A 24,599-nucleotide genomic window follows, 5' to 3' on the forward strand; every position below is an offset into this window, starting at 1 on the left:
CATCGGCAGGTGGATTCTTAACCACTGGACCACCAGGGAAGCCCCATTTCTAACCATTTATAAGTGTGCAGTTTAGTGGCATTAGATAGAGTCAGTTGTACAATCATCTCTGCCATCCATCCAAAGGATAGTTTTTCATCATGCCAAACTAAAACTGTATACCCATTAAACAATGACTCCCCATCCTCCCTTCTCCCTCTGGTAACCACCAGTTTGCTTTGTATCTCTGACTTTGGCTACTTTAAGTACTTCATAGGAGAATTGCACGGTATTTGTTCTTTTGTGACTGGTTATTTCATTTATAACGTCTTCAGGGCTCATTAATGCTGTAGTATGCGTCAGGGTGTCCTTTTGGAGGCTGAATAATATCCCACCTTATGTATGTGTGACATTTTATTCATTTATCCATTAGTGTATATATTTGGGTGGTGTCTGCCTTTTGGCTGTTATGCATAATGGTACTGCTGTGAACACAAGTGTACAAATACCTCTTGGAGATTCAGCATTCAGTTCTTTTGAGTATATACCCAGAAGCCAAATTGCTAGATCTTAGGATAACTGTATTTTTCATTTTTTGAGAAACTACCATACTGTTTTCTTTAGTGGCTGCTCCATTTTACATTCCCACAGGCAATGCACAGGGTTCTTATTTCTTCACATCCTCATCAACACTATTGGGTAGGCCAGAAGGTTAGTTCCAGTTTTTCGTAAGATGTTATGGGAGACCCTGAGCGAACTTTTTGGCCAACCCAATACATATTTTAAAGAATGTTAAGAGGACAAAAATAGTCTTTCATGTTTACTTAGAATTTTACTATTTCTTTTCATCATTCATTCCTGTTCATGTTTACTTTTTAGCATTTACTTCAGCCTAAAGAGCTTCTACTAGCGCTTGTTTTAGAACAGGCCTGCTGGCTACAGTTTTCTTAGTTTTGGTTCAAATGGGAGTGTTATATATATTCTTTCATTTTGGAAGGATAGTTTCAAGGGGTTGAATGATCTTTTCTTTCAGCTCTTGAAAGATGTTAGTTTAAAAAAGAAGTCCTGTGACTGCTTTCAATACTTTTCTTTATATTTGGTCTTTAAAGGATTTGATTATGATTTTTTTTTAAAGTTTATCTGCTGAACTTCTTGGTTATGTAAATTTTTATTTCTTACCCCAGTTTGTGAAGTTTTGGACCATGATTTCTTTAAACATTTTTTTCTGCCCCAGTCTCTTCCTCCTTTCATTCCAGAACTCCAAAGACGCAACTGTTAGAACTCTGATAATTTTTCTACATATTCCCAAGGCTTTGTTTTTATTGTTGTTGTTTTTTAAAGACAAAGTAAGTTTTACACTGAAGTATGGTTGATGTACTGGAGAAGGCAATGGCACCCCACTCCAGTACTCTTGCCTGGAAAATCCCATGGACGGAGGAGCCTGGTGGGCTGCAGTCCATGGCGTCGCTAAGAGTCAGACACGACTGAGCAACTTCACTTTCACTTTTCACTTTCACGCATTGGAGAAGGAAATGGCAACCCACTCCAGTGTTCTTGCCTGGAGAATCCCAGGGACGGGGGAGCCTGGTGGGCTGCTGTCTATGGGATCACACAGAGTCGGACACGACTGAAGTGACTTAGCAGCAGCAGCATGGTTGATGTACAATATTATGTTACTTTCAGGTGTATGGCATATTGATTGAGTTATCCATATATATATATATTTTTTTTAGATTCTTTTTCATTATAGGTTATTGCAAGATATTGAATATAGATCCCTGTGCTGTATAAGAGGTCCTTGTTGTTTATTTGTTTATATATAGTGAATGTGTATCTCTTAATCCCAAATTCCTAATTTACCCCTCCTTTCCTTTGGTAATTATAAGTTTGTCTTCTGTGTCTGAGTCTTTTTCTGTTTTGTAAATAAGTTTATTTGGGGCCTTTTTTTTTTAAGATTCCACATGTGATATAATACATTTGTCTTTGACTTACTTCACTTAGTGTGATAATCTCTAGGTCCATCCATGTTGTTGCAAATGGTATTTCATTCTTTTTTATGGCTGAGTAATATTCCATATTGTCTATGTGTGTTTGTGTGTGTGTATACATGCCATATCTTCTTTAACCATTCGTCTCTTGATGGTCACGTAGTCCCTTTTGGGACTCTCAAAATGTATATGTTGGTTCATCACATGGTGTTCCACCAACCCCTTAGGCTTTATTCACTTCTCTTTAATCCTTTTTTCTGTTCAAGTTTACTGATTCTTTGTTTGGCCTGTTCAGATCTGCCTTTGAATCCCTCTAGTCATTTTCATGTTAGTCAATGTGCTTTGCAGCTCCAGAATTTCTTTTTGTTTCTTTCTGTCTCTTTATTGATATTTCCATTTTGCTCATGCATTGTTTTCTTGACTTTCTCCACATCTTTTAATTCTCGGAGCATCTTTAATGTTTTATTTATTTTTGAGATGGTTGTTTTAAAGCCTTTGTCTAGTAGACTTTCTGTCGGGTTTTTTTCAGAGACCACTAATTTTTTTCAGAGACAGTTAATTTGTTCATATATTTGCATGGGCTATACTTAACTGTTTCTTTGTTTACTTTGTGAGTTCTTTGTTGAAAACTGGATGTTTGATCTAATAAAATCATAGCTCAAAATCAGATTTTCTTCCTTTTCCTTAGGCTTTCTGACTTTTGTTTATTGTTTACTATTTTTGTATTATAGTGGGCTGTTTCTGTGCTGAGAATCAGCTTGAGGTATAAACTCAAGGTCTTCTCAGGTCTTTTCTGAGTGTGCCTCTTTCCCTAGGCATGCACAGTCTCTCTCTGATTTTCCCCACATATGTGCCTACTTTTCATTAAAGGTTGTTTCCCGAGACACATGAACATGCCAGGGCTCCAACAGATGCCCTTGCAGGTATCTGCCTTGCTCCAGGCAGTGTTGTTCTGAAAACAACCAGTAGAGGCGGCTGCGGGGCCTTTCACTGTAGCTGGGTCTGGCTCCTCTGGAAGCAGGCAAACTATTTATTTGCAGCCCATTGGAATTCATCTGGCCTCAGTGCCTTATGACTCAGGGGGCTGCTTGCCACGTACTATCAAGACCTGGATCACTTGTGCTAGCCAGTGCATTTTAAGACAGGAATCACGTGTGTGACAGAAACTGCTGAAATGCTCTTTAATTCTTTTTTCTGAATATCCCCTGCTAGAGTTTTTCTCTTATCCTTTTCTCAGGAAGAGGAGATTCAAGATAATAGCCCCTCAGTGACCCGGTTCTAGTAATACAAACTGGAGCTCCATTAATTTGCTTAAAAACCTCCACTGCTAAAGTTCTTGAGGGTTTGATAGGAACCATGTTTTATTTGACTTTGGGTGTAAAAGTCCAAGAGTAATCTGGAGGCAGCAAAGCTCAGAGTAGATAGATGGGTGCAGGTTTCACTAACATCTGGAATGTGGTTACTCTGCTTAGAGAGCCTGGAGTCTCGCCCCTTGTTTCCCCACTGTGCGAACAGTTGTCTCTGGAATGTCTCCTGCAAGTCATTGCTACTCTAGCTCTTTGTTTTTCAACTCATGTTTATCTCATGCTAGGTTTGTCTTAGTAGGGATACAAAGATGAATAGCTACAATGTAAGTGCTATGGCAGTGGGGACATAGCAGAGAGACACTGAAGTGTCAGAATTTGAGTGTAGCATTTTGCCTGTGGGAGGTGACTCTGGGTTTTCATGTAAGGTAATAGTCAGCCAGATATAAGTGAACACATGCTTTCTAAGCAGAGGGAACATGATATGCTAGAGCCTGGAATCAGGAAGTAGTTCCTGTGTAATGTTTGCAGTTTCATTTAATTGGAATATGAGTGCTTAGGGGACATGAAGGCATTTGAACCTAGAGAGACTGACAAACAGCAGATGTCCGTGGGTTCTGAAGGTTGAACGAAGAAAGTTTATAAACTGTGCGGACAGTGGGAAGATTAGAAGCAGGATAATGAGATGACCAGATTTTTATCTTTTAAAAGGTACTTTATTTGTAAGAATGAAGGTAGAGTGAAAAAGTGGCAGATGCTTGAGGACAGGCATTTGCCCTTTAGCCAAGAAGAATTGAAGTGGCTTGTAGAAATGGTGAGGGCGGGGCTGGGGACAGATACCTCGAAAGAAATAGAATCAGTAATTCTTAGTGTCTTAATATGGGCAGTGGGTGAGAGGGAAGAGTCGGGGATGACTCTGGCCTGTGTATTTGGCTCTTCACCAAGATGAGAAGTATGGAGAGAGGAATTGGTTTGTTGGGAAAGGTAGTCAGATTGCTTTGGGATAGGTTGAGTTTGAGGTGTGTCTGGGGTGTTTAGGTGGTAGTTGGTTACAGAGGTCTGGAGATCGGCTCTCACTACATGAAGACATGAATTTCTTGGTTCTAACCTGTAACGGCAGATGAGATTGTAAGGTTTGGATGAAGAACTCAGTAGGGATGAAAGATGGCACCACGGGAATGCCACGGAGGCAAGCGGAAGAGGAAACCTGTAAAGAGATGAGGGAATAGAAAGCTAGGTGAATCAGGGAAGAATGGTGTGTGGAAGCTGCAAGGGCAGATGGTTTTAAGGAGGGAGTGACCAGCAGTGTTCCAGAGACAGGGCAGGGCAGAGAAGCCCTCTAGAGTGATCAGTGTGGAGCTCTCTGGGCCCCTAAATGAGAACAGTTTTGGTGATCATTTGGGGCAGGAGCTAAAGTGCAGTGAATTAAATGAAGGAGAGAAAGTAGAGACAATAAAAATGAGCCTCTCAAGTCAGGGGGAATGTTTGGACCCCCCCATCCCCCAAAATGTGCCTGCAGTGCATGTGGTCCTGTGACTGAACTTCAGCTGGGCTCAGCTCCTGGGGTGCAGAGCAGAGAACTTGGTTGGTCTGACTGCCTGACCTGCCTGCTGCGAGGTCTGTCCTCTGACCTTGCAGCAGGTCGGGACACCAGGGGCTACCACAGTCCCTGCTGTGTCTGCTGCTTTTCTGGCACCTCGTGGTATCTGCCTGTGGCCTAGTCTGTGACTGTTGGCCCTTTAGGTTCCAGAGTCCCATGGCTTAGTGCCGGTGAGAGGAGGGTATCATTCAGGTGCCAGATTCGATCCTGAGGCTGCTGCTGGCAGCGTTCCTCCTCCACTGCCAGAGTGCCCGCCCCGTGCTGCTCAGCTTGCGGTCCTGAAGGGAGCCTGGGTTCTTGTAATTCAGCAGAAGGGAAGTTTCTCCATGGGTGGCTCAGAGGGTGGTTCCACCATCTGGTGAGGAACCAAGGCCACCTCTGTGCCAGCAAAGACATCACATAGCTTCTTATAATATAACTTCTTTAGTCATGTTAACCTGCAGCTGTGGTTTAGACACGTGTTGTTGGGGTATCTTTCTGGTGCCCAAACTTTAAGTCACTTTTCAAACTTAATAAGGAACCGTGTGTGTTGTGGTGGCAGTACCTCCCTGAGGGTTGATGTGAAGGAGGTACTTGTTCATAAAATGAATGTGGCTGAAGCAGGCCTCAGGATCTTCCTTTAGTTCCTCTGTACCATACTGGTCTTTGCTTTTAGTCATAACATGACATTAGGTTTGCAGAGGACTTCGATCTTCTAATTAAAGTCGCCAGATTATTCTGATTTATCTTTAATCTCCTGTAAGTCTTTGATTTATTTTTGTTTATGTTGCTTGTTATGAATGAAACATACTGGTTGCCTGCCTTTTCCTTTCCACCCTTTGCTCTAATCCCACCCTTCACCTGAGTCTAATGTTCCCTCCGAGCAGTCTCCATTGACTCTCGTGCAGGACAGAAAGCAGTCAGACCTATTTCCTTCTCTCCTTGCACTTCTCCCACTTGTCATTTCTTAAAACTTACTTATTTCTGGCTGCACTGGGTCTGCGTTGCTGCACACGGGCTGTCTCTGGTTGTAGTTGAGTGGGGGCTCCTCTCTAGGTGCTTGGGCTTCTCATTTCGCAGAGCATGGGCTTAGTTGCCCTGCGTCATGTGGAATCTTTCTTGACCAGGGCTTGAACCTGTGTACCCCTCATTGACTGGGCAGGTTTTTAACCACTGGACTGCTAGGGAAGTTCCCTTTGTCATCTTTTACCTAGTCTTTCACAAGGATCCTCTGAGACCCGCTCTGTGCCCTTAGCACCTACTCCACTACTTCTACTTTGGATCTCCTTAGACAGACGTGGAGAGTGCCTTTGTAACCTCTTCAGAGACTCTCCATATACATGAACCAAACCCAGATTTGCTTTGGTGCCAGAAAAACGGAGTTTTGTCTGATATCAAAGCATATCAACATAAACCATACTGAAAACAGTTTAAAATATGAGGGCGACACAGAAGGTGCCTTTCTAAAGCCTGGTGACTTTAGAGCGAAATTAATTTAGAGCCAAAATTTTAGAGTTTTCAAATCAGAAACTGGTTACCATTTATTGTCGGAGTGCCTGGTGCGGCCGCTCATGGCTCCCAAGAATTCCTAAGCTGGGTTAATGGGATCATATTGTGAATGCCTCCCTCCAAAATGACTTGAGTGCAGTGAAAGCTCATTAGGGCTAAGAATATTTTGGGATCCTTAATCTTTTAATTTTTGTTTTCCAAAATTGGATTTTGCTTTATCTTACAATTTCAGTTCACCTAAGTTTTGTGCTGTCTACATGTTATGTTTGTCTGTTGTGGACCTTGTGTTGTATGTCTCCAGCTGTACTGTGGTGCACATCTTGTGGGGTTTTTATACTAAAAGTGTAGACCAAAGACTATTTGGAAGATTTGAATAAAGTGATGATAATTGCTTTTCAAAGGAAGAGGAACTTCCTCCAGTTACTCCCCAGGCCTCTCAGTCCAGGTGCCGCCTCCACTGTCGTTGCGCTGAACTGCCTGACCAGCCACCAGTGCCCTCCTTTTTGGCAAATCCAGTGACTTCTCTACCGTCAACCTACTGTCCTCTCTTCAGCATTTGACACTATTGGTGATACCTTCTGTCCTGGACTTTTCCTTTCTCCTTTGCAGCCTTCCCCCAGCCCCGTGAGTAGAGGTGCTTGCCGGTGGCTGCCGTGGGTCTTCATTTCCTCTGCAGCTGGCCTCTGGGCTGTGATATCCACTCTCCTGGTTTTGCATACTCCTTCATAATAAAGCCAGCTCAAATCTTTTTCTCTAGTTCTAGACCAAACTCGAACTATGACTAGAGAAGCTATTGGGTGAGTTCTTCATTGTGGCTCTAAAAGTACCACAAACTCAAATTCAGATTTCAGTTCATACAGTATTTCCAAACAGGCTAAATACCCAGCCTTGGCGGTCATCAGGGCCTGTTGACTGTACCTGAGGGCGACCAGGAGCAGGTCAGGACTCTCGTTGCCGCCGCCGCCACCTAAGTACACAGCTTTGCTTTCTCTCACCTGGGAGTGTTACACAGTGTCTCTGCCTCCATTTTCCCGGGCTCTCCAGACCCAGCCAGCCCCCTCCTTTCCTTGCTTGCTCTCTGGTGTCTCTAGAGTAACACCTTGGTAGTGCAGGCCCTTTGTGGTCTTGTCCCAGCTGACTCTCAACCTCGAGTCCCACAGCCTCTCTTGCAGCCATTTCCTAAAACTCCATGAATGTTCGTTCTTCTGGATGTTCACATGTGCTGTTCCTGCCCTGACTGCCTGTTCCTCTCATCCTTTTTGCCTAGAAAATCCTTAAGGGCCCAGTGCAAGAGTCTTCTCCTCTCTGAAAAAGAAAGAAAGAGCATTGTCATGTCCGACTCTTGCAATCCCAGGGACTGTAGCCCACCAGGATCCTCTGTCCATGGGATTCTCTGGACAAGAATACTGGAGTGGGCTGCCATGCCCTCCTTCAAGGCTAGAGTGCATGTTTGGGGGCTTATGAGGGGTAGAACTTGACTGCACTGCCTTAATCCTGACTGCCGTTTATGGGGCAACGACTGTGTGAGTCGTCTTTATGAACACTGAATACTTTTAGAAGCAGATGGTTCAGGACATAAGCTTGGATAGCAGAGTCTCAGCTCTGCCACTTACTAGCTGTGTAGCCATGGACAAATTATTTCTTTACCATCTCAGCGTCAAGTCTGAGGGTTAAATGTGCTTGCCATATGGAAAGTAAGCAATAAGTGGTTGCCACTCTTGCTCTAAATGGTAAAATTTTTGTCCCTTGTAACCTTCTCATGAGACAGGTAAGTACTGTAGTCATTCCTGTTTGACAGGTGATGAAACCAAGGCTTAGGGAGAACTGGGTAACTACTGCTTCCCCAGACACCTGGCTCTGGGAATGGTGGCTTCTTCATCACTTTATTCCAGAATATGTTTATTGAACTGAATTCAAAAGAGGAAGCTGTAGAGCTCCAGGGTCCGAGAGAAATGTAGAAATTGTCACCTGCACAGGGGTGGCAAACAATTGAAGCCACTTTTTTTCAAGTCCTACCTTTTTTTTAAAAAAAATTATTTTTAGTTAACAGATAATTACAGTGTTGTGTTGGTTTCTGCAGTACGTCAGCGTGGATCAGCTATAGGTATACACGTCTCCCTCCCTCTTGAGCCTACATCCCACAAGTTCTGTCATCTTTGAGAGCACATGCATTTTAACCACCCGTGCAGCGATGAGCTATATTTTGTCTTGTGGCAGATAACTGGTGTCTTCATTGTGAATCTTTTGTTAAAATTTGTTTTTATTAGTCTTCTTTTCCCAACTGGATTATAAGCTCTTTGAGGGCAGAAAACTTTGTCTTATACTACCATGTATTACCTCCTGTCTCCTTGGAGTCTTTGGTTTTGTTTACTAAGATAACAGGTCAAGTCTGAGTAACATTTAGTCTTAACCTCATAAAGGAATTTTCAACCATTTGTAAGTGATGAACAACCAAGATGATTTTGTAAATCTTTACTTTCTATAATTTGAATTAAGATTTCCCAAATACAGTTTATTAAAACTGCAGCTGTACGGTCTGTTACATTTCTTATAACCCAAGCCTCTGGACTCTTTAGGATTCTAATCCATGTTTGTGCCCTTGAGTAAGAGTCACTGATTGAGGACTCTCCTATTCTTATTCTTTCATTTTACAGTTGAAGAAACTGAGGGCCATGTTCCAAGTTGTTCTTCCATGTGTTATCTGACAAAGTGTCCTCTAAACTGCTTGGTGAAGACTCAAAGTCCTTAGGAGTATAAGAGTTGTGAAGGCTCTGTACTTTTCTTTTGACAGAGCTGAAAAGCTTCAGCTGCTGAATCACAGGCCTGTGACTGCTGTTGAGATCCAGCTGGTGAGTGAGGGAGGGTTGAACGTGGATGGGTTGGTTTCTGGGTCTGAGATGTAAAATGGGTTCTAAAGGCTGACCTCAGACAAGCCAGAAACTGTCATTACTTGAAAAGACTGCTAGACCATCCATTTTATAAGTGAAAGGAAACCTCAACAATTTGATCCTAGTTACTATGGACTTCGGGAAAAGGAAAGACTGGAGAAATGTCACTCCTTCTGTAGGATTTGGGGATCTGACTTGGCAGCTCTTTGTCTCCTCCATGTCCTACACCCTTCTAGCCATTGCTTCTCTGTAGGGTTAGATTCAGCATGGCTCTGGTGGAGTTTATCCTCCCCCCTCGCCACCCCCGCCCCACACACACTTTTGACCTCCTCCTCTTGTATTTCTTCTCTCGATGAATGGAGCATGTGTGTACTTTGCCGCAGGCTCACGCTGTCACCCTCCTGGCCCAGTGTCCCAGGCTAGACTCCTGGAAGTCATTCGTTTCCCTTTAGCTCCTAGTCGGTCAGTTGCGGCTTCTCTTCCTTCTCCTACCTCTTGCTCTTTCTTCTCCCCTTGCTGCACTGCAGTAATTCCTGTTGTTATTTCTCTGCTCAGCTCTTACAGTCATCTTCTCACTGTTTTCCTACCTCCAGTCCAGCCGCTGCCCGCCCGTCTTCCGTACCACAATCACGGTTTGCTTTCTCAAACCACACATTTGATCATCTAGTTTCCCTTTGCATGTAACCATTCAGTGGAAACTCAATACTTAAAGAGGCTGAACTGCAAGCACAGCATTAAGTTTTAGGATTGGGAAAGCCAGAGTAGGGCTTCCCAGGTGGCTCAGTGATAAAGAAGCTGCCTGCCAATGCAGGAGACAAGAGATGTGGGTTCGATCCCTGGGTCAGGAAGATACCCTGAAGGAGGAAATGGCAACCCACTCCAGTATTCTTGCCTGAAAAATCCCATGGAAAGAGGATCCTGGTGGGCTACAGTCCATGGGGGTCTCAAAGAATCAGACGCCACTGAGCGACTGAGGACGCGCACGCGCACGCGCGAGTACACACACACACACACACACACACACACACACACACATGCATGCGTGCCAGGGCAGACGGCAGAGGAGATGTGAGGAGACTGTGAAGTGGCCCCGGATTGCAGACTGAGCGGTTGTGGCCCTTCTGTGTGGTGCGCTTTCCTTCCGTGTCCCGGGTGGAGACCACTGTTAAGCTCTTAAATATTAGGCAGGTCATTCAATTGTGAGTAAAAAACTTTGGCTGGAGAATTAATAAAATGAAAATAAAGCAGTTTTCAAAATCACTTTTAGAAGTATTTAGCTCTTTATCAAATTTCCTTTAGAAAAATGTGGAAGAAAATGGCAGAAAATACCTCTGATATTTAAGAGTTGCTTAAAAAAAAACAAAACCAAACCCTTTTTTAAGAGAGTCCTGGGATATTTACTTTTTGACTAAAAGTTTTATTGTCCTCTCAGAATTTTGTTTCTACCCTTTAAAATGCACCCAAAATTAAATTAGAAGAATTCCTTCCATAAAGGGTGTCTTTTAGGGGGAACTGGTCTTCAGGCTAAATAAACTTTTTTTTTCTAATACCGTCAATTATTCTGATGCTTTTGACTATATTGGAAATTCAGCTTAGAAAAGAAAAAAAAAACAAAACAGCAAGAAAATAATCCCCATCCCTCTGGGTTAAAGATCACATGTCATGTCTCCTCCAACTTTAATCAGCAACATATGTTATTCATGGCTTAATGACAGATGGAGAGAAGAGATGAGGAGGATTAGCGTGACCTCATCCTGGAGCCTGCGGAAGGCTCTCAGGACTTGGTAGGATTAGCTGCTATTAAGATGGCCTGCTCTATGCCAGACTCAGTGCCAGAAACTGTGTGTATCACCTTTAATGCCTTCACCGTAGTCTCGGCTAGTGGGTGCCTGAGTGGTCTGTGTGATTCAGAAGCCCTGTTCTTCCTCTAAGCCCTGAGCTGCTGCATGGTGAGGAGAAAGGTCTCTGACGTCTCCTCAGACTGTGTTTATACTCTTCTCCTCCTTTCCGCAGGTAGATAGACCTTGTTAAAAGCTGTCTGTGTTGTTTCCCAGCATTTTTTGGCCAGATTTTTCCCAGCCAGGGATCTGGCCATAAAGGGTAAGCAAGTCATTTACCAAGGTGTGTAGCAAGGTCTCTTCTCACCAGAAAGGGATAAAAAAATGAGGTTTTCCCTAGGTAGGAAGGTGCAGAGAACTTGAGAATTTCCCCATGTTAGCTTTACAGCCGTGTGTTCTCCCTAGGTCCAGAAGTAATCCCAACATCCAGCATCTGTCAGGATTCAGTGTTGGAGGCCAAAAAACTTCTCTTTTTCGATTATCCTGGTTAATCCTTCAGCCATGGTTTGTTGTGATCCTCAGATCCACAGCTGACTGCCTGCTGTATGTGAGGAGGTGGAGAGGCCACCAGCTCTGAGACTTCTGCCGTGCCCTTTAGTGTCTTCATTTGGGACCGTTTGGGACCTCTGGCCTGACAACAGAATGTAAACTCCCGGGCCTCACAGGCCACGGTCCTAATCGGCGCTACCGTCGGTGCCTGTTGTAATTTAGTGATTATAAAAAGGCTGGAATCATATAGTTTCCTGCTTTATAAAACACTGAAATGTGTGTCCTTTTTGGTCCTTATTATAGGCATTACTTTAATTTTACTTTAGAGAAAATTGAAATTTATAGAGGTAAAGTGAACTGTTCTGGGTCAAATAGCTAGAAGTGCCTGTTATTAGATTTTTAGTTGTTTTGAGCAGAGCAGGAGGTTAGGCTTGGCAACTTAGACTAAGTGAGAAACATTTTTGGAGTACAGCAGCCCAGTCTGACAGCCCCTGGTAACTAATATAATCTTCACATTTGATAAAAAATTTATCGTTTATGTTGACTCCCCTCAAATACTTTTTTTTTTACGTTTCATTTGCCCTTATATTCTAAACAACTTGAACCCTTTGATATTTTGGAATGTTGAGACACCACTCTGCATTTATTTGAGCTCTGTTACTTCTGTGTTGGAGAGAAAAGTTGAAGAGTAGTGTTATTATTTTTGACTCTAGCGATCCAAGAGGGGTTAGTAAGTTTTTGTTTCTGCAAGTTTCTTTTTTGTGTATATTTCATCTTGCTTAATACAGTTCATATTTTCTTCTGTGACTGGGAAAGAAATTTTCCTGACTATAATTGTTCCTGAGGGTTGTTTGCTAATAAAAGCATCTGCTGTTGGCACCTTTGGCCAAAAGTTAGTAAAGCTTGTCAGCCCTATTGCCAAGAACACACCTAACTGAAACCAGATCTGTCAGACCCAGAGACTGGATGCAGGAAGGTGGCCTGTGGAAATCCTCCCTGTTTGGTTTTCTAAAAAGACCCCTCAGAGCTCATATAACCAAACTGGTTCAAATCAGTGGACTCTGGTGTGCCATCCAGTGTTTCCAAGAGAGGAGCTGATAGAAACCTCCTAGTGGAGGCCATGGAGTTCTAGGAGGAGCTGGGATTCGAAGTCTCAAGAGACCTTGCCCTGTTTGCTGTGAGATCAGATCAGTTTCCTTGTGGTGCTGAGCCTCCTTGTACTCGTCTGTTGATTGTCCTCGCTTTACGTACAGCGGCCTTGAGAAGCTCTGGTGCAGTGATTGTGAGAAGGAGCGTTGATAATGATGGGAGGTTGTCACTGGTCTCACAACAGTCTCTTTCACATTCTTCACCTGCGGCAGGAAATGGTTCATCAGCAACTGTGTGTGCCAGTTATTCATAAGCTGGGAGACATTGTTCTCCTGAATAGAGATCATTTTTCTCTCAAGATTAAATTATCAAATCAGGTATATCTCTCCTTTCTCCCCCTTCATTCTTTGGAAGCAGTGTGTGGTAGAATATTTCCTTTTACAGACTGTAATTTTACATGGCTGATTTTAAAAGTGGGCTTTTATAATATCATATAAGAAACGAATCGCCAGTCCAGGTTCGATGCAGGATACAGAAAGCTTGGGGCTGGTGCACTGGGATGACCCAGAGGGATGGTATGGGGAGGGAGGAGGGAGGGGGGTTCAGGATGGGGAACACGTGTACACCCGTGGCGGATGCATGTTGATGTATGGCAAAACCAATATAATATTGTAAAGTAAAAAAAATAAATAAAAAATAAAAATTATTCTTAAAATAGAAAAAAATAAAGACTATAATATAAAAAAATTAAAATTAAATAAAAGTGGGCTTTTGAGGATTTTTTCTTTTTCAGTAGAAAAGTTACATGGAGCCTTTGAATCTTTATTAAATGTGGTTGTTTTACTTTGCAGCATAATGGGAAGTAGCTCCATTGGTTCACTCTGGATCTTTTTTTTTTTTTCTCACTCTGAATCTGTATTCTAGAACACCCAGTGTTACTCTCTAGTTGTGGAAACATTTTTGGACTGAGGTGAATGAAGAGGCTAGTGGTTTGCCAGAACCTTGATCTTGGGCATGTCACCTGGCTTCTTTAACTTCTGCACTGTTGTTTGTGCAGCTAGGCAGTCAGACTGAAGTCCTTTTGAGGATTGTAAGCCTAGCTTGTCATCATGCTGTACTTAAATCTGCCAGGATTTCTTTCTGGACCTCCTTTTGGTCTTCGTTGCCAGATTTCAGAGACTTTTACTGGGAAATGCCATAGGACAGACCCTGGACACCTTTAGCTGAGAAAGCTGTTTTGACAGATGGCTAATGCCTGCAAGTGAGCGTGGCTAAATAACTGGACTGCTTGCATGATGCTTTTACAAGATGGTTGATGGCATTGTGTTTGTGTTTATTAATGTTGAGGATTAGAGGTTAGGCTTGCAAGTGTGGATCTCATCTTTGTGTTCAGATGTCCAGGACCATTTCAGAAACTGGGCTATAAATGGATCTTTGATGCGGCGGTGGGAGATTGTTTCCCAGCCATCACTCCTCAGGCTCCTGTTCTGCATCCCCAGGAGATGACAATGGCCCATGGCATGTGTTAGATTGTAGGAGTCAGAGATGGACAGGTCTGGCTTGGGATTCTAGATCTGCCCTTTGCTGAGCTTGTCATGAGGTTTAAAAGGAAAAATGGGTGTGACGTGCAAGACGCAGTGCCAGGCCCAGGAGCTGTTGTCAGTGGGGATAGTAGTAAGGATTAGAAAAAGCAAACAAACCATTTGGCACATAGTGGGCAGTCATCAACTGAGCTGCTGATACAGTACAGAAGTTAACAGATGTGCTGGTTGTGATACACCAAAGTGTATATAAAATGCCATTTTACCCCGGTGAGTTTTCTTTGTATATGTAGCATATTTTTGTGTGTAGGTGGATGGGTAGAGAACTGTTAGGGTTTGCTTTTTCTTTAAGAAAAAATGCTAACCTGCAGCTTGCTTTTTTCACTGACTCGTGTGGAGCAGCCACATCGGCTTACCCTGGAATTTGAGCAGGCTTCTGCCTCCTGGGGAGTTACAGCGGAAAGGGCCTGGAGACCCAGGGCAGCTCAGGAGCCAGACCCTGAGCTCTGTGCTGAGGGGCTGGGCCGAGACCAGGAACAACATGAGGAGGGGAGGGCGGGGGTGGGCCCAGTCTGTGAGGCTCCTTGTAAGTCCTGGGGGGTTTTCTTTCCTTCTGCAGATGGTGGAGGAGAGTGAGGAACGGCTGACAGAGGAGCAGATTGAAGCTCTGCTCCACACCGTCACAAGCATCCTCCCCGCGGGGCCAGAGGCCGAGCAGCAGCAGAATGCCAGCGACGACGTGGCGATGGACGAGGAGGACCCTGCGTAGAAGAGCACAGCTGGCCCGAGTGTCTCCTGAAGTTGAAGGCCCAGCAGCCGTTTCCCAGACATTCAAAGAATTGTTTATTTGATTTTACCGTCTATCCCAACAGGCCTGATTTCCCGGTTAGTTGGGTAAACCACAAAAATAATCTTAAAAGAAATCCTTGTGCCTCTGTGAGAACAAACATGGTGGACTGGCTGAGATTGTCAGGGCAGAGAGCTGAAAAGAGGAAGAGTGAGTCAAAAAGGACAGTGACTGTGGAACTCTCAGTGGTAAAAATATTTCTTCTGTGGCCTTTGCCATGGTTGTGGGAAGGTCTCTGTACACAGCTGGTAAAATACTTGCCTTGGCTTTGATGGGCTGTATCCTAATTAATTTCATCTGCTTCCCTTGGAGCTTCCCAAGCAGGGATGCAGAGCACTGCTGGAGTGAGAGCTGACTTAGGAGAATCCTGTTAGATGGCTGGAAACTCGTGAAGCAGCAAATAGTTGCTCTAAGTTAAAGTGAGCCACTGAACTTGGCTCACCTTAGAGGAATCTTTTCCTTAAGAACAATAGATATAAGAAAAGACTGGCCTAGGAACTTGGCGGTCCAGTGGCTTAAGACTCCACATTCCCAATGTATGGGACCCAGGTTCCATCCCTGGTCAGGGAACTAGATCCCACATGCTGCAACTCAGAAAAAAAAAAAAAGATTCCTGCATGCTACAACGAAGATCGAAGATACCATGTCCAAGTAAATATTTTAAAAATAACTAAATAAAAGAACGGGCTGGACAGCTCTTCATCAGGTCTAAAGGCCCCTTTCCTCTACTGGCATGGGCTTTGTTTAGCAGTTTCCCTAGTTAGTCTTCGATGTTAGGACACCAGCTCACTGCAGGTGAAAAGAGGCACTCCAGTGTTCTTGCCTGGAGAATCCCAGGGACAGAGGAGCCTGGTGGGCTGCTGTCTATGGGGTCACACAGAGTCGGACACGACTGAAGCAACGTAGCAGCAGCAGCAGCAGCAGAAGACTGAATGGCCGCGTGTCACCTGCCTTTCTGAACACCTTCAGGTTTCTGCCTTGTGACAGGTGCAGCCTGTTGCAGCCATGTGAGCCTCATTTGCACAGGGGGCAAATGGTTTGCATCTTTGAGAAAGGGCAGTTCTCTGGCAGTCCAGTGGTTAAGATTCAGTGCTTTCATTGCGGGGGGTGTCGGTTTCATCCGTAGTAAGGACTGAGATCCCACGGGCTGCAAGCTGTGGCGCCACCCCCTCCCCCAAACAGAAGAAACCCTAAATAAAGAGGGCACAATTACGTAGCTCTTTTTGTGGATGGAGTATGAAGAACTAGAGGCTGATTTTAAGAAGGGTTTGAATTTGTTGACTGTTACATTAGTTTTTTAAATTGAAAATAATAGAATAATTACCATGCAAGGAACTTGTTAATATTCAGGCTTTGGAGAGTTTAGTAGCCCCAGATATATGGTTGCCTTAGATCCTAGGAGTATTGTTTAAAATTAATTCCCCGTATTCACTCTGCTCTCTATTTGGAGAAGAAAATGCCCATAGACATTTTTCAAATTGGTACTCATTTTGTTGTAAGATCACATATTTTCAATGCTTCTGTTAATTGGATTACTTCCCACCTCTTACAAGTCCCAGGTTATTTCAGCCCCCCCAGTAGGCAGTTATGTTTACCTTAACCTCATCATCTAAGGATCAGTTGAGATCTGCTTACGGGCAACATTGAAATTAACAGGACATTTATTTTTAAATCTCTCTTGAATATCAGGAATTTTACCAGGAGCTGTTGCTTTGTCAAGGCGTACAGGTGCTTATGTCCTTGTTTCATTTTGACCTTGAGTGCATTTGATACTTTTTCTGCATGGATTTAGGGTTTAATTAGTTAATAAATGGTTTCCAGATGACTACCAACTTACACTATTTTAAAAAATCTTAGAAGAGTTTATTTTACCGTGGGTAGTAAGAAGTAAAATGAAATCTGACTTAAAAAATAATACATACACGTATTAATTTTGTTTTTTTCCTTGAGTCTATTTAGATCTAAGTTTTGTGTTGGATTTCAAGAAAATTTTAAGTTTCTTTATTTGGGACCTGAATTTAGCCTCTGATTAGGTCAAACAGGATCTAGAAGATTGAACCTTCATAAGAAATATGGACTGTGTAATTTTCCTATTGCGTTAATAACAACATTTTAGAAATAAAAATTTACACAAGAAACTGAACCAGGATCATCTGGGAAGGAGAGCTGGGAGTCTGTGAGACTTGCTTTTCACTTTATATCATTCTGTGCGCTTCAGTTTTTGACTGGGTGGCTGTTTTATTCTTTAAAAAGAAAAAAAATGTGTGCTTATTTGCATGTTGTCCTTGGCCTCTGAAAGTTATTAAAGGTATAGTCCATAATTAAATTATGTCCCAAAACATAGAGACTGACACCCAATCCAGTCACTCTGGGAGACACAGCACTGAGGGAAGTTGATCTTTTAAGAAAGTGCTACTGAGCCCTTGAAAGATGAAGTTAATTCAGAGTGTTTAGCCAAATATTGGCTTGGCCAAAAAGTTCATTCAGGGTTTACCATAAGACATTATGGAACGAACTTTTTGGCCTTGCCTCTTTTTGCTTAAAAGGTACCCACTACCACCTCAGAGAACTTGACATTTATTAAAGGCTCGTTTATAAAATAATGGGTATTGTTTTCCTAATCAGTCATTGTGGAAGCACACCAGCTCTCGAGTTTATACCCTAGTGAGAGATGAGAGACTTAATCCTCCAGTATATTCTTTGCTAAATCATCACTGTTTTTAAATTTAAAAAGCAAGAAGAATAAAAATCTAAGCATTTAACCCTAGCTTTCTAGGTCATTCACAATCTGATTCCCAGTAAAATTCCCAATTTTTGTAGTCTTGTGTACAACCCTCCATTCCAGCTAAGTGGATCCACCCATTCATTAACTCAGCACATTTTTGAGTGACTGTGATGCAAGGCTTCGGGCTGGGCAGTGGGATTATGATGTGACTCTGTCATCCTGAGTCCCTGGCTTCAGAAAGCTTTATGTTCTAGGGGAGGGGATGGTAAATGACCAGTTTCACAATTCATTATTTTGTTATAACAACAGTGGTTCAAATTAGAAACAAGAATGAGCTAAGAGAGCACGTAACAGAGAACCTGACCTAGTCTGGTAGGATCAGGGAAGGTTCTCTGAGAAAGTAATGTTTAGACTTGAAGGTTGAATGCTGCTGCTGCTGCTAAGTCGCTTCAGTCGTGTCCGACTCTGTGCGACCCCATAGACGGCAGCCCACCAGGCTCCCCCGTCCCTGGGATTCTCCAGGCAAGAACACTGGAGTGGGTTGCCATTTCCTTCTCCAATGCAGGAAAGTGAAAAGTGAAAGTGAAGTCGCTCAGTCGTGTCCGACTCCTAGCGACCCCATGGACTGCAGCCCACCAGGCCCCTCCATCCATGGGATTCTCCAGGCAAGAGTACTGGAGTGGGTTGCCATTGCCTTCTCCAGAAGGATGAATAAGTTAGTGAAAAAAATAACAATCCTTGAAAATATTCTTTGTTTCCCCATCTCTATGCTTTTGTTTATACTATGCCATCTGCTTATACTAGACCCCTTCTTCCACTACCCAAATTCTAACTCAAGATTTGGGCTTATATCTGCTATTTTCCAGAATGCCCTCCCTGAGCTCTTGCATGTTAATAATAGTATGTGCTTTTTTATATATGAAAGTCAGTTTTGCTGGATACAAAGTCTTTTGAGTCACATTTTATTTGCCTTGGATTTAAGATACTCAGTTACTCTATTATTTTCTTCTGGCATCAAGCATTGGTGTTAAAAAGCCTGACAATATCCTCCTTTTGTTTCTCATATAAGCCACTTGCTTTTTTTCTGCCCCCTTAGATGCATAAAGGATTTTTTATCTCCTGAAAGTCTGGTGAATTTACTAGAATGTGTCTTGGTATTGGTGGTTTAAGTATTCTTAGATACATGGATGCATGGTGTATATATAGTTTTAGATATTTTTTCCTCAATTTGAGAACATTCCTGGAAGTGTTTACAGATTTTCTTGATTTTATACCAGGATATGTATACCTTGATTTTTTAATGTATATTTTCTTGATTTTTGAATATTGTGTTCACTTGCTTCAGTTCTCTGCTTCAGAAACTTCTGTATTCTGTATCAATTCTTCTTTGCTAATCTGCCATATTGTCATTTTCATTCAAATCATTTTACTGTCTTCTGTGATTTCTTGAAAAATTTTCCTCCTGTTTTCCCAAAGGCATTTTAAAATTGCATTTATTTGGTCTTGTGTTTCTTCTAATTTAGTCTTAATCTTTTCCCCTTTTACTTCTAAGTGTTACTTTGAGTAAAGTAAAACTCTTACAAGTTTTTCTAATTCCATTCACCGCGGTTCTTTCATGTCATATATAATTTTCTTATTAATATTTAGCTAGTTTTAAAATAGTTGGTTGTAATTAGAGCTATTTTGTATGCATGTATTTCTGGTGTGGTCTCATCTTACAGAAATGTTATACTTCTGTCTTTTTTTAAATAATAACTTTGAGATTTGACCTTAGTAATTTTCTGCTGTTTATTTTTATATGAAATTAGTTTCCTGGAATTTTTAGAAGGAGTTGTGTGGTTCAGGATGGTTTTCCTAACCTCACAGGGCTCCCTCTTTTGTTGTGTTCATATAATATTAAAAAATATGATGCCTTGCCGACCGTCTTCCCCTCCCACACTTTTATTTAGACCAAGGATTGGCAGAAGCCTCCTATTTTTTATAAATAAGGTTTTATTAAAACACAGCCCTTCTCATTCACTTATGTATGTTTATGGCTACTCTCAGGCCAAACCTGTGAAATTGAGAAGTTGCACCATGGACCCCATAGCCTGCAAGCCCCAGATGTTACTGCCGAGCCCTTAAAGACCCTGAAATCAAACCTCTTCTTTCATTGTCTGTTGTTCCTGTTCTGCTCAATTTTAACTTTATCCCACATGTGTCTTCTCAGTGTGGGCCACTGTCAAGCAAGCCCTCACCAGTCAGTTTAGAGAGTTCAAAGGGACTTCATACTGCTTCAGACCTGAGTCCCCTTTATGTTCGGAGAAGGCAATGGCACTCTTGCCTGGAAAATCCCATGGACGGAGGAGCCTGGTGGGCTGCAGTCCATGGGGTCGCTAAGAGTCGGACACGACTGAGCGACTTCACTTTGACTTTTCACTTTCATGCATTGGAGGAGGAAATGGCAACCCACTCCAGTGTTCTTGCCTGGAGAATCCCAGGGACGGGGGAGCCTGGTGGGCTGCCGTCTGTGGGGTCGCACAGAGTCGGACACGACTGCAGCACCCTTTATGTTTAAAAAATGATGGTAAAATATAAAGTTTATCATTTTAAGTTTAACAACCCAGTATATTCAGTGTTGTGCAGCCATCATCACCATTTAGTTTGACAACACTTTTTATTACCTCAGACTAAAACTCACCATTAAACAATACAGCCCACTACCCTTCTCTCTGCAGCCCCTGGTGAGCTCTGTTCTATGTCTCTGTGAAGTTGCCTATTCTGAGTACTTAGTGCAAGTGGAATCATAAAATATTTCTTGCCGTGTCTGCCTTATTCCACCAAGTACAGTGTTCACTACATCCGTGCTGTAGCAGGCATCAGAATCTCCTTTTATGGCTAAGATTCCATTGTATGGATACATCATATTTTGTTGATCCATTTTATTTATTGGTGGACAACTTCAGTTGTTTCTGCCTCTGAACATTGGTGTACAAGTATCTGAATCCCTGCTTTCAAGTCTTTTGAGTATAAATGCAGGAGTCGAGTCGCTGGATTTATATGGCCGTTCAGTTTTTAACTTGATGAAGAACTGTCACAGTGCCTTTTCCATCTTTCCACAGTGGCAGCACCATTTTATATTCCCACCAGCTGTGCACTTGGATTCTAGTTTCTCCACATCCTTGGCCAACATACGTGTTTTTCTGTTTTGCTTTTGTTTTAATGATAGCTCTCCTAATAGATTTTAAGTGGTATCTCATAATAGTTTTGATTGGCATTTCCCCGGTGATTAGTGATATTGAGTATCTTCTCTTGAGCTTATTGAACACTTGTATTTCTTCTTTGGAGATATGTCTATTTGAGTCCTTTGAATTAGATTTGTTGTTGTTGAGTTGTAGAAGTTTAGTTCTTTATTCTGAATATTAACTCCTTGTCGTATGTATGCTTTGCAAATATTTACTCTCATTTGTGGGTTTTTTCAGTCTCTTGATAGTGTCCTTTGATTATTTTCCCTTTAATAAGTAATTTGTGTAGAGCTACTTTAAAGTTGGGCTTAAGTGGCTCACTGGTAAAGAATCTGTCTGCCAGTGTAGGAGACGCGAGTTTGATCCCTGAATCAGGAAGATCCCCTGGAGAAGGAAGTGGCAACCCACTCCAGTATTCTTGCCTGGAGAATTCCATGGACAGAGGAACCTGGTGGGCTCCAGTCCACAGAGTCGTAGAAGATTCAGACATGGTTTAGTTGACTAAACAAGAACAGCGACAACATCTTTAAGATTATATAGCTATCTTGTTCTTCATCAGACTTTCACTCATTAACTTAAGCATCTGTTGATGATTCTTTCTTGAATCAATGGCTGCTGTTTTTGTTCATCAGCTGTGCTCCTGATACTGCCCTAGGTGCTTACCATGCATTATTCCCTTTGTCACAGACGAGGGGACTAAAGCTGAAGAGCCGAAACAACGCTGGAAGGGCTCCTAGTGAGAGTAGAAATGGGAGCAGACTCTGGACTGAACTAAAGCTCGTGTGCTGGAGTTTGGGAAGCAAGTGTTAGCTCAAGACTTGGGACTCCAGGCATCAGGTCTGTTGAGCAAGCCTGTTTCTGATGTTCCTTCCTTTTGCTTGAACACCCTCAACCTCGAGACAGGGTAGGACAAGCAGACTTCAGGGCTGTGGGCTGTGGGCCGCTGGGTGTGTTCTGTAGTGAGGAGCCAGTTCCCTGATGGAGTACCAGCCACTCAGGCTGATCCCCTGCTTGCAGCTTCGTGGGTCACTGTGTATCCTCAGTGTTCTGCAGGTGTGGTTGGGTCAGTAGCTGTGTTCACAGAACCAGAAGGCCCAAGTTGTTGATTCAGTGGTAAGGGTGGAGGGTCTTAGTAAGCTAGCAGCTCTGAGGTAAACATTCCTATTATTTCCTCCTCTGGGGCCTTAGCTGGGAGGAGCAGAACATAGGGAGGGTGGGGTCCTGGGCAGGGAGCCAGAGCCCTGAGTCATAGGAAGACCATGGAGTCAGGGCCAGGGCACGGCATGCTTATCCAGAAAACCTGGAGAGAAGCCATGGTTTGAGTGCCAGGAGGAGGGAGAAGTCACCAGAAGCAGGCGAGGCCACAGGAGGGATTTCGGTCAGAAATGGAGCCACAAACAAGCTCTACTGGGTTAGGATCACATGAGGTTGGTAGAGGAGGTGCTGAACCTGTGTCTGCAGGTCTCCACCATGGGAGGCTGACTCCAGGGCTGACAGCAGCCTAAGCCTGGTAGATGATCGCAGGGATGCACGAGGCAGGTGTGTGCCTCAGACCCAGGTGCCCTCCTGGCTCAGGCTTCGTGATGGACACTCACCTCTCCAGCTATAACTGGGCATCTCCAACAGGCCCATACTCACCTCCATCACCGGGGATTCACCCTTTGTCCTGTCAGCTGGGGTCATCTCGCCTAGCTCCTTGTCTGGAGGATTACCAACCCTCTCTTATAACTGAATTCTTTAAGAATTGGTTTTTGTCCTCCTTTGAGTGACCTGGCCCTGGCTCTTGGGAGCCATGCTGGTGAGTGGCTAGCAGGAGTACCAGCTTTGGGCCAGATGAATCCAGGCTCTGCCATTTACCCATTGTAGGACTTTGTGAAATTACTTAACTTCTTGTGCCTTGATTTCTTCATTTATGAAATGTGAGTAATCAGAGTAACCTGGGATAGTAGTGGGGGCGGCTATCAAATGAAACCATGTTCACAGAGTGCTGATGCGTTCCTGACATAGTCAGTGTCCAGCAGATGTTAGCTGTCTGCGTTTATCTGTCTTGCTTCATTTCTGACTTTGTACCCCAAGCTCTTCCTGGCTCTCCTGTGGTCCTTAGTGTTAGCCTTTGGATTCTCTCAGCGCAATGGCTCTTGATTCCTGTGTCCTGTCCTAGAACTTGCCCTACTCTGACACCTGTGAGGGTGGAGGCCTGAAATAAAGTACCCTGTTTATCAGAGATCTACTTCAAGACACCCTAAGAGCAAAGCATGCCACTGTCTCTCTGCTTAACCCAATTCTAAACGCAAGTTTTGAGAAGAAAAATCTCTTCTGTTAATGTTGTTATGTAACAAAGTACCCTAAAACTTTGTGGCCTAAATAACTTTTATTTTGATCATAATTTTGTGAGTCAGGAGAGGGCTTGGTTGGGTGGTTCTGATGTGTGCTGGAAGCAGTTACAGCTGAAAGATTTCTTTCCAGGACAGTTTCTTCATGCCTGTAATGAGCACTTCCACATACTTTCTCATCCTCCAGGGTCTTCACAATGTTTGGGTCACAGACAGCATGGTTGTCCCAGGGCAGTCAGATTTCTCACATGACAAAGGCCCTAGAGCAAGCATTCCAAGAGGGTGGCCTAGATGGAAGCTGCAAGGCCTCTCATGAACTGCACTCAGAGTTTGAGAAGGTCATTGCTGCTGCATTCTTTTGGCTGAACAAGTACCCAAGGCCAGATCAGATTCCAGGGAAGAGGAATTAGATTCCACCACTCAGTGGGAGTCTTCCCTGATAGCTCAGCTGGTAAAGAATCTGCCTGCAATGAGGGAGACCTGGGTTCCATCCCTGGATTGGGAAGATCCCCTGGCGAAGGGAAAGGCTACCCACTCCAGTGTTCTGGTCTGGAGAATTCCGTGGAGTGTATAGTCCATGGGGTCACAAAGAGTTGGACACGAATAAGCGACTTTCACTTTCTCAGTGGGAGGAGTAGAGTTAGGGTTAGGGATGCAAGCAATCTTGAGTCGACCACAGCACCTGATGAGTGGATGCTGACTACCGTCTGGTGCTCTGCTGCAGTGGGGTCAGGGAAATGGAATTTTTAGAATGTCTTGACTCTGCAGCTTAGATGGAAGATGGGGCACAGGAAAGACGGTGGGACAGCCCACCATTCAGTCATGCTTGTCATGCTTTGGTGATCAGATTCTGTGAGTTGGCTGAAAGGTTCCTTAGATTTTTTTTTCTGTATGATGGCTCTAGTAACAGTTGTTTTTAACTTCATTTGAAACAGTTTTGTTAGATTATATTATTACACCTGTCATACTTGTGTGCATTAAAAATTTATCAAAAGTAGTAAATTTTTGTATAGCTGTTTTAATATTGAAGGTGGAAGAAAAAGGCAAGATTTTCAGCATATTGTGCTTTATTATTTCAAGAGAGAAAAACACAGCTGAAACACACAAAAAAGATTTGTGCAGTATATGGAGAAGGTGGTGTGAGTGATCAAACATGTCAAAAGTGGTTTGTGAAGTTTCAGGCTGGAGATCTCTCACTGGATGATGCTCCACAGTTGGGTAGAGCAGTTGAAGTTGATACTGATCAAGTCAAGACATTAATAGAAC

General features: G+C 43.2%; 1 protein-coding gene across 5 annotated transcripts in view; it reads left to right on the plus strand.

Moving 5' to 3' along the window:
* CRCP (CGRP receptor component) overlaps positions 1–24,335 on the plus strand; it is a 41,209-nt gene extending 16,874 nt beyond the window's left edge. For 4 of the 5 annotated variants that reach the window (XM_055562243.1, XM_055562246.1, XM_055562242.1 and 1 more), the window contains 2 exons: positions 9,151–9,208; positions 14,824–24,335. In XM_055562243.1, coding sequence (XP_055418218.1) covers positions 9,151–9,208; positions 14,824–14,973 — 208 coding nt within the window. In that variant the 3' untranslated portion in view covers positions 14,974–24,335. Of the gene's footprint in view, positions 1–9,150; positions 9,209–14,795 lie in introns of all 5 variants that reach the window. The other variant, XM_055562244.1, reaches the window with a different exon arrangement.
* Positions 24,336–24,599: the final 264 nt, after the last annotated feature.

The sequence above is a fragment of the Bubalus kerabau genome, chromosome 23 (genome assembly GCF_029407905.1).
Source record: "Bubalus kerabau isolate K-KA32 ecotype Philippines breed swamp buffalo chromosome 23, PCC_UOA_SB_1v2, whole genome shotgun sequence".
In the NCBI taxonomy this organism is placed as follows: domain Eukaryota; kingdom Metazoa; phylum Chordata; class Mammalia; order Artiodactyla; family Bovidae; genus Bubalus; species Bubalus kerabau.